The following is a 15878-nucleotide window of genomic DNA, read 5'->3' as shown; positions in this document are numbered from 1 at the left end:
TCTTTGACACCAACTCAACCCAGGCAGTGTGCACAAACCACCGTTCCAGCTCTCACCAGTGGTGAAAGGAACCAGCTGGGGTACTGGGTAGCCCTGAAAGCAGAAGCCATGGCATGGCAGCCTTCCATGTCCTCCTCTGGTAGGTTCAGTAAACACCAGGTTTTGAGCTTGCTACATTCTTCTAGCACTGAACATTTTAATAAGCAATAGAGATTCATGGTATTACATCCACTGAATGCAGGGCTGATCCCTGGAAGACCACGCACACACTGAGAACACATACTCTACTAGAACTCATGCCAGACTATATCTCTTCTACAGCAGCTTGTTCTTTCAGTCACTCCTCGGCCGAGGGCGAATTCTTGTCTTCGTTGTCAGGCATATCTTTTAGCTGTTGACGAGCGAATTCCTCAAATACCAGCTCTACTTCACTGAAATGCAAGAAACACAGGTCTTTCAAAATCACGTTAGCGATTTTTTTATACCAGTAGACTAAAGGCAACACACAGGAGGAAGAGGAGGAACCTGGAGCAGCCTCTGGTAATGTTTCCTTTGTCTTCAAAGGGATTTGGATTACATTTCCACAGGCACCGTCTTCACTGGTGGTATCCTAGCTAGCATGAAAAGCAGTTGATTGAGCTAGATAGGACAAACTGAGGAAGTTTTCATCTGTACTGAATCATGCCCATTTCAGCTAAATATTTATCAGCCAGCTGAATAGTGTGCAGCCTGAAAGGGTGTTTGCCTAGAAATAAAATGTGAAACTTTTCATCCTTATTCCTTCTGTACTAAAATAGGGGCACATGGTCCAATCTAATGGAGTTCCTGACATTTAGAGCTACAGAGCATCAGCTGACCATGAACATGCATGCCCCTCCAACGGTGAGGCAAAACATGATTTTTTTTAAACTAGTTTCACATGAGCAAGCGTTGCTGTTCAAGCTGAAAGCAGCAATTTGTCAAGCCCCAGTAACTTACTCACTTGGGATTTAAGCTCATACTCTGTGAATCCTGTGGATTTTTGGATAACTTTGAGGACTTTTCAAAGAGTCAATGCACACCTGCAGCTAGAGTGTGAAATATTAAAAGAAACTTACCTATCCTTCTCTGCAGTCATCAGCACGCAGCAAAGGAGGAAAAAGGCACACCAAGTAGTTAGAACAGTGCTAACTGAAACTAGCAAAAATTTATAAACTGACAAAACAGTGACAAACAGTAGGATTTGCAGCAATACAAAGAGAATTCCAGAAAGTCTCAAATGTGTGTACATGCACCTGATGAAGCAAAAGTTGATCTCCTTAATGGAAAAGCACTGTAGCAATGTTGTCCAAGATATCATAAGGGCATGTCATAAGGAAAATGAAGACAGATTTTCCCATTTAGGCTTGCTAGGAGTCCCAGCTGTGAGGCACATCTGTGCACACACTTGTACACAAAATGACAGTGCTTGTGTGACGTGATATAAGTCTTACTTGGTCTGTCACTGTGATTTAAGCAGCCAGGTGATGAAAAGATGATGTTCTTTTTCAATAAACATCAAGATACTAAAATCAGAGGTCAGAACACAGAAAGGCCAAGGTGGTCTCTCACTAGATAGGTTATGCACTTGAGGCAATATGCCCAACTTCATTTAACCCAAGACCTTCAGCACTAGTGTTTCTTTAATGGCATCTTTGCTAACCACACCATAACGAAGGCCTGCTGGCTAGCAGGAGTCCCTGGGAGCTGTTTCAGCACAGCCTAAAATAAGCAAAACAGACTGTGTTGCAGTGATCCAATGAGGGCAGGGAATTTTGTGTTCTCACAGTTACTTTATCTTTGGCAAATAACAGTCGCTTCACTGGCTTACTTCTCACGAGTTGAAGTCAGGGAGCCAAGCGCAGCTAGGCCATCGCGCTACAGAACTCACCAGGGATCTGGGACGCTTCACTGACTGGGTAACTTGCTACCTGGAGAATTCCTACAATGAACGCATGCTGAAATCAAGGGCAATAAGTAGCAACTAGCACTGCTGGAAAAATCAGAATTAAAAATGTGCCAGATGGGGCCACTCTAGTCAAAATGCCTCAAAGGATGGATCATGTAAAGACATTTGTGAGGGTGTCTCTCCAGACTTGAAAAGGATGGTTTCATCTACCCGCAGAAGCCACGATGAAGGCTGGAAAGTCTCAGGGCATGCATGCTTGACTGAAATGCATTTAAAATGACATATTTAGAACTTTTAAAATTTCCAAAGCATACAGTATCATTCTAATTTCATTTTTTCTACCAATTTTTATCCTTTAAATAGCCTGCTTTCTTTCCCCACTTTGAAGTACGTTCATTATTATGGAAACAGTGACACCAGTGATGTGGGTGAAGCCAAGTGAGCTACCTACCAATGCAGTTTGAAGGCAATTTTACAAAACAGGTTGGCAGGAGGAATATGTATTCTTTTGCTTTACGGTCAGATAAATGCCTACTGAATCAGTACAGAGGTAACGTGGCAGTAGAGTAACCTATCACATACCTCAGATGTAAGATTACAGTAAAAGATGCACTACTTTACCTTCAGGCTGCTATACTGCTTGTTAAATGGCTGCATTTTCACCCTGTCAGGAGTTAGGTCCGCTCCACCTAGTTCTCTTGCCATTGTGTGGCTTATTCAACATTATCATATTGAAAAATCTTCAGGCACCTGAATATTGATAGACTTTTCCTGTTTTTAACTAGTATGCCAGCAATTGCTTTGAGGGTTGGGATGGGAGGGGGCTGTGCTCAAGGATCGATGAGGCTCCAGAATGTCATCATACTCTCTCTGCAGAGGGTTTTCTGTAAGCTTTTAATATGCAGCCACAGAAATGATTCCATATAATTAAAGTTGTGGCATATGGTAATTTTCATTAGAAGCATGCATGCTGTTAACCTCTCTTAACCTTATGGGGGGAAAAAGAAGAGAGTAGGCTGTGCTGTTTGTCAAGATATACAAGTGCTTTAAAAATTCACTAATTTCTGAAAGTTATAATACTAATACAGGGCAGGTATAGCTTTACTACTAAAGGGGCAAAGCATTTACAGGTTTCTTGAAGCCAGCCCTTTCATGCAAGTTTAAACAAGGGAGCAGATGAATGACCATTTGTTGAACAGCAGCCAAAACAAAAGCCAGTGTCCAAGGCATAGGCCTACAAAACGTAAAGCATCAGGAAAAGGGCAGGAAAACCCCAGACCAAAGAACTCATGCTGAGACCACAGCTTTGAGAAAAACCCAGCAGGATCTTCTGAGCTGACTGCTGACCTGGAACAGCCTCAGAAGCATGAAGACACAGCCCAGTTTGAATCTATCTTTAAAAGAAACAGAGCTCTATACATTTTTGTCAGCAGGCGGAAGAGAGAGCCTGCCAATGTGACAGGAGGTGCTTTGCCTAAAAATAACCACCTGTGAACCACATGGGTCCAAAACCAGTTGCGAAACCAGCACACATGAAACATGCAAACACTGACCTACAAGAAGTCAAGACAAGGAGGCTATAAATAAACGTGGAAAAGAAAAGGTAGCAAGCTGTTCCTTTTCCATCTCCTCCAGGCACAGAAAAGAAAGATCAAGCAATCTGCAATAGCCTTGCACTCTGACAGACCTGCTTTTCACCGAGTGATGAGCGCTTCAGAGCTTGCTCGCAGACAAGTAAAAAGGGCAAAGCAATCTGCCCTGAAATAAAGCACGCAGCAGTTGATCACACTTGTTCCAGTTTGGCCCTGAGCAAATTAAACAAGGCTCTTGAGAAGCTGCTTGTTCTGAGGTTCTCTACACTTGGATCAGCCGTGCATGATTAAATATACTGATGCTACACGCTTGATTTACTTTTGTCATAAATCAGCTTGGCTAGAGAAGGGAAGAGGATATTACCCCACTGCAAGGAATAAATCTCAGTACACAGCATTATTAAATCCCATTTTAGCTTTGACTTTTATGAAATGGTTGCTAGGATTTCTTTCCCTTCTCTCAGCAGTGTCTTAAGATGAAATGACAGACAAGTAAGCAGGGAGGTGCAATAGGCAAACTGGTTACTACTGACTCATCAGTAAAAACAAAACAGAACGGAAAAAGAAGATAACAAGTGATCTCAAAATTCCCTGTGCATGCACCCCTGTCTACACCCACTGCAGAGGCTGCTGAACAAGCCAACAAAGAAAAATTTCATCTTTTGGGGCCTTTGAGAGTCTAAACAATTTATTTTTTTTGCAGCTCCATCACTGCAATTAAGTCTTGATTTGCCCAATTCCAAATTAGATGGTATTTCACTAATAAAACACATTTTATTTCTCAGTTTATGAACTAAAGTGGTAGAACAAAAATTTTTGAAGTGTGAACTCATAATTGGGAAGAGTGATTAGGCACAGCGCACGGAAAACTACCAGCCCATAATTCCAGAAAGAGTTTTTGTTTACCAGCTTTATATGGGAAACTGTTTTATTCCCCATAATGAGCTCAGACACCACATTCTAGCACAGTTCTTAAGTCAGATATGCAGGCTTCAAAAGAATTTTACGTTGTATTACAGTATCTTTTTTTAAGAGAAAGCATTTATTTCTCGAGTTAACTGTCTGGAGGACTTTCCCATGGGATAAGCTCCTGAAACTACCTGTATTTTTTTTCAATTTGTAAGAAACTCGCAGTTTCCATCTGCACAAAATACATGAACCGTAGCTGTCTTCTGACGGCAAGCTCCTAGAAGACTTTGATGTAGCAAACAACACGTGGGCTGTGCCTTTGGTAAGAGGATGTGTTGGGGGAAGTGATCTGAGAAATATTGCAGTTCTCCATTTCCCTTGTAAAGTCTTCTGCCCACATCCTTTTGAGTGTACTATATAAAGGAGTATATCAGCTGTCCTCTGAAATGATCTTGGAAGGGAGAACTGCCTGACTTCCATTTTTCCTCATATTATAAATGTTTCTGCCAGAGTCATCTGCCTGAAGCATAAGCAGTAAAAAAGGGGGCTGCAGCGTTGTTAACACCAAAAAATGTCACGTAAAAGAAAAAATTCACACCGTTCTAAAAAGGCAAAATTCTTTACATTTGCCTAAGCTTTCGGATGATCCTTGTTTGAAGTTTTCAAACTTTCTTTGTCTTGAATCTCCATGAAATTTGCTCCAGATTTTGCAGCCCTGAGCTGCCCCACCAGCACCTCTGCCCTGCGACGCTCCCATGGACACTAGATGGCCCCCACCAGCCACTGCTCCTGGGGCCACTGATGCCAGTTGAAGCCACTTCTGGGCAGAGGGATTGCTGCAGGGAAGCCAGAAGAAAATGCTTTTGTACGTACAAACTACCAGAAGAGACAGAAGACCCTTGCCAAAGCGGCTCTCCCACAGTGAGTCACCCATCTGAGATGACGATCAAGCACACGGCAATGTCAGCGTTCTGCTGGCAGAGCTTCACCGGCCTGCGGCAGGGGAGGGAAACCCAAAGCACAGGCACAGCTATGCCAGCAACAGCTACCTTCATCCACTCCAGCACATCCATAATTAGCAAACACTGATTGCCAGCCAGAGCAACCTGAGTGTGAATGGATCACCAGTCTCCCTTCTCATCACTCACACTTGGTTCCTCCAACAATTTTGCACAATAAGGACTCAAGTGGCTCCTTTCTAATGCTTCCAGTATAGAACAAAGCACCTATCCCAGGATAACTCTTCTCACAGGTTCCACCATCACCTTCTAGCGGTCTTAGTCACAGCAGCTTTAGGTAAGTTTGAGCCCAAAGAAAAATGTAAAAAAAGAAAAAGCAGTGCAGCAATAGCCATGGGTTTTCATTTGAAGTCCGTGCAACTCTGTCCAAATATAGAGGGCAGAACAAGATGGCTCATCTGTAACATCCTCAACCCCGTAAGGCTGGCATAATGCTTTGTGTTCAAAAGCTGCCTCAGATGCTGTAGAGGAGCTTCTGATTTAGTGCAAGCACCTTGCTTGTTTTCTGTGTTCAGCATTAGAGAACAGAGCCAGCCAGGGCCTGAGGAAATGGGTGGAGAACACAGATGCTCAAGACAGTGTGCAGCTTTGGCATCTGATCTCAGGCCTCGACATGCCTGGGGAAGGCTCACTCCTTACACTGCTTTAAAGTTCCCAGTCTTTTATTTACTGACGTGACTTGGAAGAGACATTCCTCCCAGGTACCCACTGAACAAAAAGGCCACAGCACAGACATTATAACCAATGCCATATCAAGATGACAGGGACTCTAAAATCACAAATGGATTTATCACCTCTTAACTTGATTAGAAGCATTTTACTTTTTATAATGCTCATGTATCTTAGGTGTTTTCCATTACTACAATCTGGCTGGGAATTGCCAACAGCTTCATTTGGGACATTTTGCACGATAATCATGACATCTAAATGCAGCACTTCCTCAAGCCCCTGTGATTTGAGCTGTGATTCCATGGATGAAAGATAAAAAGGGAACTGACCCATTTCCACCTTCTCCCATCTTACCATCCTTCCTCCCTGTTATTTTGTGCCCTGAGGTTGAGATACGTATACACATATGTCCAAAGCAGCCCTCATACCGGAGTCTTGCGGACTCTAAAGGCGTCCTGTAGATCAAACCATTATAAATCTTGCACTGCTAAGATTTTACTTAAGTCTGATAATGAAGAAAGGCAAAAACCAGGTGTAACAGACCTGCTGGGTTCTTTTCCTCAGGTTTGGGGTGCATGAGACGAAACGGCAGCTCTGTGCCCACTTCACTTTGGGAAGAAGAGAGAACGCATCAGATCCACAGCTCCATTCATGTCTGGTTCCGTTTCCTTCCCACCTCAGGCCAGCCCAAGCCCTGAACTCCTGCTTCACTCATTCTTTCATCTTTTTCTAATCATAATTTTCCCCCCTCAAAAAGCATTTTATTCTGATTTCTGCACAAATATCCCAGGCATGTCCACTTCAATAAACTGGGTTTATTATGTGCTGAATGTACTTGCACGTATGTAAAATCAAAGACAGTTTTGCAACTGCTTCATTTTAACACCCGAATGTACAGACTTCTTAATTCTATCAGCTTAAGGGATCGGTATTATTTTAGGGAGATGGGAAAAAAATAGGAGAGAGGGTAAAAAGTTGAATTTGTAACTATGACTGCATGGTCTGAAAAGGAAGATGACATTTACCTGGAGGTTAGGTCTCCCAGCACGCTACAGAAGAAAATAAAGAGAAACACACAAATGTATTTAGTGCCTTTCCATTCCAGTGCTCTACTAAATGCTGTTTAATTGGTGGACTATCAAAATCATCTTCCTCATATATTCTTCTCTACTGGCCACAAGGCATAGCATCCAAATAAACTTGTTTTTATAAAAAAGTTATTTTCATTTTTCATGTCCCTCCCATGTAGAAAGTTTAAGTTTTTGAACTCCTGATCAAGCGTTAGGCATGGCTCCTTTTTCTAAGAGCCAAAGGGCAAGAGCAATTGGAGGACCACAGAAGGCAGCAGTCATTTTATCATTCTTTAGGTAAATCATTGAGTAATTTTCATACTACAAAGAAGGACAGATGAATGCAATAAAGATCTAAACAGTGACTATTATCAATGGAAATTTATTATCCTCATCCTCTTTTGCACTGTATGCTGGGAACTAGCTCATATTGATAACATCATCTTCTCCCAGTAATTATGACTCTCAGGGAGATGTCTCTACCTTCTGCTCTGGGAGAATAAGAATACCAATGTAAAAGCTCACAAAATTTCACTTGAATTCTCACAAAATAAACTATGGTTTTTGAAATAAAAAATTGCAATGCAAACCAGAGTTTCATGCCTCAGCTTTGAAGCATCTAAGGAAGGTAGTCCAACTCTTCTGGTTCAGGACAACTTCCTTGGTTAGACCAAGATTGATTTCCAGACAATTTATGCTTCAGAGGGAGCCCAATGTCCTACAACATGTGCCCTTTCTCCTGCCCTCTCCTCACTTGTCAATGAAATACACACACACTCCCCTCTCTTTATGCAGATGTAGCAAAAGGTCTGTTACCCTTACCCTGGAACAGTGAGCTTCACTTTGACCTTGTAGGAAACCAGAATCCCCATCACAGTCTTGTCTATTCCATCCTTAACACTACAGAGAAAACAGAGAGCTGTGTTAGGTGGCACAGCAACATAGCAACAATATATGGCTGGAGCAAGAATGAGGCGAACGTTCCATTCTTCTGAAAGTAATAGAGCAGACAAGCCTCACGGAGAGCAAATACCTCTCCAGATCTGTATCCAGCTGGACACACGTTCACGGGTACAAACTCCCGATAGAAGTCATAGCAACAATATATGGCTGGAGCAAGAATTAGGCGAACGTTCCATTCTTCTGAAAGTAATAGAGCAGACAAGCCTCACGGAGAGCAAATACCTCTCCAGATCCGTGATAACTATTTACCCTGAAGGAATACAATGGAGTAAGCAATGCAACTTAAATGTATCCAGCTGGCCACACGTTTATGGGTACAAACTCCTGATAGAAGTGTTTTCTCCATCCTCCTCTCTTCTTTATAACCCTCCACTACCTGGAACCATTCGAAACTCTGCTCACATAGTGCTAGAAGCCAAGTTGGTGTCCTCATCCTTTAGCTTTCCATCCAGGGCTATTTCTCGTGTCTCCCGGTTATTTGCAAGCAAGGGCAAAAGTGTCAGCGTCTTGGTCAGGCTGCTGTTTGGCTGCACCTTCTCCCTGAAAATAAGAAGTGGGTGAGTGGAGGAAAGCAATATGTGTATCCCAACAAAGAGGATTTCAAAACAGATTACAAAGCTGTCGAAAAGGAGTGGAATTTATCTGTCCAACTCTAGTTGTCTACAACATGGATGTCTACATCTAAAATACTTTAAAATTTCCCTTTACAATCAGAAGAGATGAATAATCGCTTGCAGAAAATTATTTCTCATTAATTTCTCATTAAGGCAGACTTAAGTAAGTCAAAACTATGCTGCAGACCTCCAAATTTGGACAAAATTAATCCTAGTTGAGAAGACCAGTACTCAATGAAAACATGTCCTTAAGCTACAGAGCCAAATACCAGAGAAATACAAAGCATCTGGGTGTGTCAAGTTCAACGCTGCACTGCCAGTACAGCACAACACAAAAGAGCAAGTGGTCCTTCACAGCGTCCACAGGCTCAAGGCTTTCATGTGCTTTCTAAGGGGAGAAGAAACCAAATGAAGTGGTGTGAAAAAGCCTGGCCTCAAGCTAGAGAATCCATGACTTCTACTCAATCAGCAGCAACTTTCAGAAAAAAGTTGCATCTCTAAAGATTTCAAGCAATGGGGAGTCTTCCCGTACCACTGCTAAGTTTTTCTAGTAGGTAATTACTCTTCAAAACTCTTCTGCAGTGTCTCCATTCTCTGAGAAATAGCGTAGGGTCCCTACTAAGTGAAAAGGAGACCAGCTGCATCCAGAGAATATGGGTGGTGCAGGGGACACTCATACACAAGGTAAGAGGAGAGAGCCCTGTAAGAGCAGGTAACTGCCAGACTATAGTTGGGAGTACCTCCCATTCCTGAGGAAGAGGGTGATTATGAGAGTGTGAAGGAGCAAGAAGGGATAAGCACTCACTGTGTTTCCTCAGAAGCTACCACTTTTGTATAGTAGTCACTGGAGTACAAAACCACATTGGCAACCTGCTCCACTGAGAGAGAAAGGAGAAAGCAAACAATCAGTTGTGCAGACACATCAGAAACAACATGACTGCCCCCTGCCTCGAGACTTAGAAGACATGAGAGGGACAGCAGGAAAACCCACTCATTTCGAGCCTGATGGGACCACCACGTCAGACAGCCTGACCTGCACAGAGACCAATAGTACACAAATGGCTAAAGTAATTTTTTCCTTGATTTGGAGATGACAAAAAGTCAATAACCCATGGTTTCCACTGGGATCCTGCTCTTTCCAGTAAAAAGATCTCCCTCTTTCTTTTCAAAGTGCATCCGCTTTTATCTTCTGACACTGCATATCTATAGCCCATGCATTGGCATTCTGGAGATACCATCATCAAGGAGATGGCAGTCAAGAACCTGTGACAATAAATGGCTTATAATCTCTAGTCAAATACCAGAAAAAATAAAGTAATTGAGTGTAACACCAATGAAGGAGAACCTGGGGACCAACAAGGTCTGTTTAAGTCTAACAGAGGCGCGTCAGCCTAAAAGTATTTGTGAATCAATAGACAGCACATCCAAGATTGGCACTGAACTGGCTTTCCCTGATAAAGTTTTGTAAAAAAACTCAGCAATTTTGCGTCCTCCCTGTCTTGTCTTTCTCATCCTTTGTCTCTCAGACTCTCTTCCTCAGGCCCAAGTGCAATGGGGCCCGTAGGATGAAAACATGCAGTGCCACAAATAACACCCCCACAGTATTAAAACTCCCCTGAAACTCAGCCCCTGCCCTTAGCTTCCTCAGGAGGAATTACACCATCGCTGGCAGAGCGGCTGCTTCTCACAGTGCCAGATGTTTCTGAAACCCCTGGGCACAATTGTGTGCAACCTCAGCAAACTCACAGTTAGCAGGAGCATCTCATTGTCAGAGGATCTCCTCCCACTGGCCTCCATGACAGCTCCCCGAAGAGGTGGCGTTTTCCCCTACAGCACCTGCCTTGCCCACTGTAGCTGCCAGACCATTTCTCTTTACTAGAGGGGACACACTGAGGCCTGAAATTAAGCCCTCTCAGTAACCACAAGTCAGGAAAAAGCTGCAGTGTTTCTCTTAATGAAGAGCAAAGAAACAGCAACAGACAGGGTGGAAGGACAAATTTCTGACTTGTCCCAGACTGCCTGCTCAAGCTGTTGCAAGCACTAAATTCTGGCTCTCTTTCAGTCTGCTCACCATTCAGTCTTCTCGCCCGCACGGAATCCCAAGCAGCAGAAAAAACATACCCTGGACTTTGATCTTCTTCACCGTTTTCTCTGTGTTGTTGTTGATGGTGACAGTGACTGGAATGGGCTCGCCATGGTAGTACACCTGGAAGGAATCTGATGCTCAGAACCGCAGCCGGGAGGCTTCTCCTAAGTCTTAAACCCCTTTAGTCCCTTCAGATTAAATCTCTTCAGAGACCAGATAAGGCAAGATGACCCTTCCCAACAATTCATGACCCTTCTTCAGTGACTTATTTAGCCTCCAATGCATCTGGTAACAGGGTCTCAGCCCCCTCTAATAGTAGCTAAAGAAAGAAATTACATTAGAGCCCCTGAGTGCTGGGACAAGTCAGTCTCAGCTAAGACTGAATAATACATGAAGTAGCTGCTTTGGGCAGCAAAATGCATATTGATATGCCAATACAATGATGTCCCACGCAGCCCCAAACTCCTCACCTCTTTACTGAGGCAAGCTTTCAAGTGCAACGGCTTGTTGGACATGAAGAACTGCCAGGTGGTCTCTGTAGAAGGTTGGGGTCCTGGTTGTTCTGGAGCGTATTGCACCTTACGGATCAGCAGACGTGCAGAGTTCCTGGGAAGTAGCAGTGGACAATGTGGTGGTATGTTGTACTTGGCAGAGGCAGGAGTTCTGCATTTATGCATTCTTATGCCCGGGAAGTCCACCGACAAGTGGGGCAAAGCTGAACAACCAACCAAGGTACTGCACCACCCACTCCCTTTAAGAAGGGCAGAGCTCAAGACAGACACACATTTTTTTACCTCTTATGAATTCTCTCTTCCACATTCTCTGTTGAGAAAGCTTTCACCTCAAAGTCCACCCCACAGGTCTGCCAGAGAGAGAGAAGACAGCTGTGAAACCAGGGTCAGAAGCCAAGAGCATCTGCAGGTGTTTAAATATCTTTCTGTACACCAGAAAATGTCAAAGTCCTGCCAACCGCAAACCCTTCTGGCCTCCTACCATTGCAGTAGAGATGTCACCCTAACTGGTGTGGCAGCATCCACCTGTTTCATGCTGCTTCTGAGAAATGAGGCTTAATTCCAAGCCTCGGACAGATGACATCCCTGCTCCTAAAAGGCTTTCTGGGAGAACAGTGCAGTAGAGGTCACAGCATGCTACAGGTTATAAGACTGACCAGCCTGCAAGGCTCTCCAGTCCACCTTGAATTTCTGAACTGAATTGCTCAATCGGTTTTGTAATGCCGATACCTGAGCTGGGTCAACTTCTTCCACAGAGTCTAAGGAGTGGGAGTGATCAGGCCAAGCTGACCTTTGCTTTAACAGGTTTATACCACCACAGGACATCTGTGTGAGTCCTGGATAACTCTCTAGAGAACAGTACAGGAATTTTTGCCAGAATAACATTCCTTGGCTAAAAACTACAGCTTATCCTTGTTGCACTGGACTCTACAACCTGCATCCTACCTTGCTTGGCTGTTAGCCTAGCACTGCTGTTCAGAGAAGCATCCAGTAAAGTATAAAAGGATTTTAAATGGTGTCAGAAATTTTGCAGAATATCTCATTATCTGGTGACTTTTACTCCAGGGTTTTTGGTTTGGTAACACACATGTGCAAGCCATCCTTTCTCTGCATTTGTTTTAATTCAGAAGGAGGTCTTAACACATACTATTTATAGTGATCTGTAAGATTTTAGACAGTTTCCTTTTTTTCTCATATAGCCTGACAGCTACAAGCATTTTATGTGCAGCCGACCCACAAATCATGTGGTATCCTTAAGGGCACTGCAGATTTAGTAGTCTTGCTGCTGTTTGACTAGATTTCCTTTCTTATTCTGAGAACTTAAATTCCAACTCCGTGACACACACTTGTAGCTCTTAAGTCAGGTTGCTGACATTTGTGGCACAGCATAGTAAAATCCAATATCACCTTATTCTGCTCTCAAGCTAGTCAAATAAATTCACGTGACTTTTTCCACTTGACTTGCTTCAACCATGATAAGCACAAGTGTCCCATTGGTCTCACCTTGTCAACATCATGAGGTGCAGGCTGCAGACAGACTGAACAAGGCAGGTAATCTGGAAACTGTTGGGAGAAAGAAAAGGAAAAATACCATAAAGCAATATTACACAGATACTCTAGTTAATATATTGCTCACAAAAGGTACAAAGCCATCCTGAAGGCAACAGGCCACTCGCCGTAATGTGGTAACCCTTTAAAGTTCTGGTTAAGGTAAGGGCCTTAATATACTAGGTCTTATCTTGCCTGGTATAAACAAGTCCCTCTCTTTCAAAAACACTTTAATAGCCAAGAAAGGGAAGAAAAAAAAAGAGTAAAAACATAGTCCAGGTACACAAAGCACTTGGTCTAAAAATCAAACAAAGCTCCAGAAGCACAGCTTAGAGTAGAAGCTGCAACATCTACCTCCTCATCCAGGACGATCCATACAGCTCACAGCAGCAGTACTCACTGGTCGCACAAGATGAAGCTTGAGCAAAGCATCAGTATCAGACACACAACTAGGGCCACGAAACTCAGGCAGTCACCAGGCAGCATCCATTCGCTCCCAGCCTGGGCAGGGCTGGCAGCTCCAGACACCAACTGGGAAGGCTGCGGAGTAGCTCATGGGGGCTGAGTGCTAACACCCCATAAGGCACTGCAGCAAAGGTCACTAGATTGCATGAGTGATTAATAGTTACGGCAGGTAACCCATTTTGCAGAATCTTTTAAAGACGTAGTTGCTGCTACATCAGAGGATGTGGTTTTCAAACCTGGATCTTTCTAGGAACGGCTAAGGCAGACATGTCACTGACAGTACCAGAAGCATATCCTGTCAGAATTGGAATTTGGCAGTGAGCTGTTATTTGATGACAACATCTGGTAAAGAGCTTTTCATCCGTTTGTTCGATCCATACATTTGTTAAGGATAAAGGATTTGGCACTTCCTCTGTGAGCACTGAGTCAGTGGTATAAAGTATTCCAGCCCCTCGGGAATGGGGAAGACAAGGACGTATGGGGCTCTTGCTAGCATAAATTCATTGCACATTCCTTGCCTTTCCAAGGACTCTTCACATGCTATTGGGATATTCTTGTACTTTACCACTTAGGATGGCAAGGAAAAACACTGGTGCCTTGCCTGTCACTCAAAATGGGAACTTTGCATAACATGAATTCACCACTAATCCCCATCTTCAGCCCAGGACTCAGCAGCCTGGTAATAACAGACAAGGATAAGCGGGTCAGAGGCTCTTATGAGATACTTAACGTAAAGAAAAAGGGATAAGCATTTTTCCCCAGCTTCTTTAGCAGAGATTCCTGCAAGTGGGTGAGAGACTCTGGCTTGTCAGCAGGTGGGTACACTTGGACCCTAGAGAAGAACAGGTCCCGTCGGAAGGTGAGGCCAATCACATCGATGTCTTCCTGGCCATACCGGAAAGCACAGGTCAGGGACACATACACTGGAAAGAAGCACATGATGGGTGAAGCATGCACCAGGCTCACAGCGCAGCCGGGGGGGATGCAAAATCCTCCTGCACTAGATAATCAGGGAAACACCTTTCAACACTGCTGTATAACCCCGTAAGGATTCATACCATATGTAAGAACATAGATTATGTTGAGTAAAAGCCCACTCGCTGGGGAAGACAAAGCAATAAAAAAAATGTTCTACCTCAGCATCTCACTTCAAAAGAGAATTAACAATCTCTGAAACATGTGTTGCATAAGACCTCAAACCTTTTTTCTCTTTGATAACCGCAGGATCCACCAATACAACACCATCTGAAAGAAACAGAAAAATAAATAAAACAAATATTAACAGAGGATAACCAGGGTAGAGAGAGCCGGAAGGGCACTGTGTATCCTTGTGGACATACCTACAGGTTCCACATTCTCTATGTTATCAACGAAGTCCCGCTTTCCCAGGTAGATGGTCAGCTGTAGGGCAATAACCAGAGTTGAATTACAAAGTATTGATGGTTGTGTGCTTGCATGTTGGGGTGACAGGACACAGAGCAAAAATCACAGACTACAAATCTTGTAGCGATCACAACAATTGCATTTTAAATTGAATGTTTTTCCCCCCAGCAAACGTGCAAACTCCACCACACTCAACAGGATTTTTCACATGCTTCAGGATATCAGAATCAAAGACTTTGAAAAGTACAACATAAGTATTTGTGCACGAGACAAAGAACTATAGATTTGAAGATTTTTGGTCCCATCAGGTTGGAAAGACAATGAATCCACTTTGTTTTAAAACATTTACCAGCAGCAGTACAACCCAATAGGAGTGAGAGGCGAGTTGCCTTCCTCGTGTATTATAAGAAGCTTGCCCTATAAACTGTGTTTACATCATCTTCTAAACTTAGTGCTAAATACAGTTCGTGGTCCTTCAGAAAAAAATGAAGGGAACAGGAAAGAGTTTTCCAATACATATCCAGTCTCACTACAAGCAATACTCTTACCTATAAAATCCATTATTATGGTACTTACAGCTTTGTCACGGGAGCTTTTTTTGAAGATAACTTGAGGAGAACTAGCATTCTTCCCACTTGTTCCTGTCTTCCGAGATTCAGGGCAGCTCATGGTCAAAGATGGGTATGGGACTGCAGATGAATAAAAGCTTTTCTACCTCAAAAGGTCCTGGAAAAGATGTCAGGAAAAAAAATAGGTGGATGAGACAAAAGCGGAATTATACTTACTGGGCAAAGCACTCTACTCCCATGTACAGTTTACAGAAAAGATACTCGGGCACAGCACAGAAGGTGGGTTTCTTTTCATTTTAGCACTTCCTCATTAAAAACATCAAAACCACCCCCAAATTAAACATAAAGACATCTATTTAAAAACAGTTCTTCAGAAACATTACAAAAGACCAAGAACTATTTTTAGTTCATATTAAAAAAAAAAAAACAAACCAAACAAGTAGACTAACAGAAATATCTAGAGGAGAAAGGATAGGGTGGCCTTTGTAGAAAGTACATATACATATAGATTTTTGGCCGCTTTCAGGGTTTGGATTGTTTGGGCGGAAGTTA

At 43.1% G+C, this 15878-nt stretch overlaps 1 protein-coding gene across 1 annotated transcript; it reads right to left on the bottom strand.

The window, feature by feature from the left end:
• Nucleotides 1-423: 423 nt before the first annotated feature.
• Nucleotides 424-15429, bottom strand: SAG (S-antigen; retina and pineal gland (arrestin)). Its single transcript, XM_009870297.1, has 15 exons — nucleotides 15334-15429; nucleotides 14715-14775; nucleotides 14575-14619; nucleotides 14105-14297; nucleotide 13963; nucleotides 12865-12924; nucleotides 11644-11711; nucleotides 11320-11455; nucleotides 10885-10969; nucleotides 9569-9641; nucleotides 8552-8689; nucleotides 8009-8086; nucleotides 7142-7165; nucleotides 6660-6724; nucleotides 424-431 (listed from the first exon to the last, which is right to left on the bottom strand). Exons 1-15 carry the CDS (start codon nucleotides 15424-15426, stop codon nucleotides 424-426), a joined length of 1128 nt encoding a protein of 375 aa, XP_009868599.1. The 5' UTR covers nucleotides 15427-15429.
• Nucleotides 15430-15878: the final 449 nt, after the last annotated feature.

The sequence above is a fragment of the Apaloderma vittatum genome, unplaced genomic scaffold (assembly GCF_000703405.1).
Source record: "Apaloderma vittatum isolate BGI_N311 unplaced genomic scaffold, ASM70340v1 scaffold3895, whole genome shotgun sequence".
Lineage (NCBI taxonomy): Eukaryota > Metazoa > Chordata > Aves > Trogoniformes > Trogonidae > Apaloderma > Apaloderma vittatum.
Note: the sequence above shows the minus strand (reverse complement) of the source record. Positions and strands in the feature narration are given on the sequence as shown.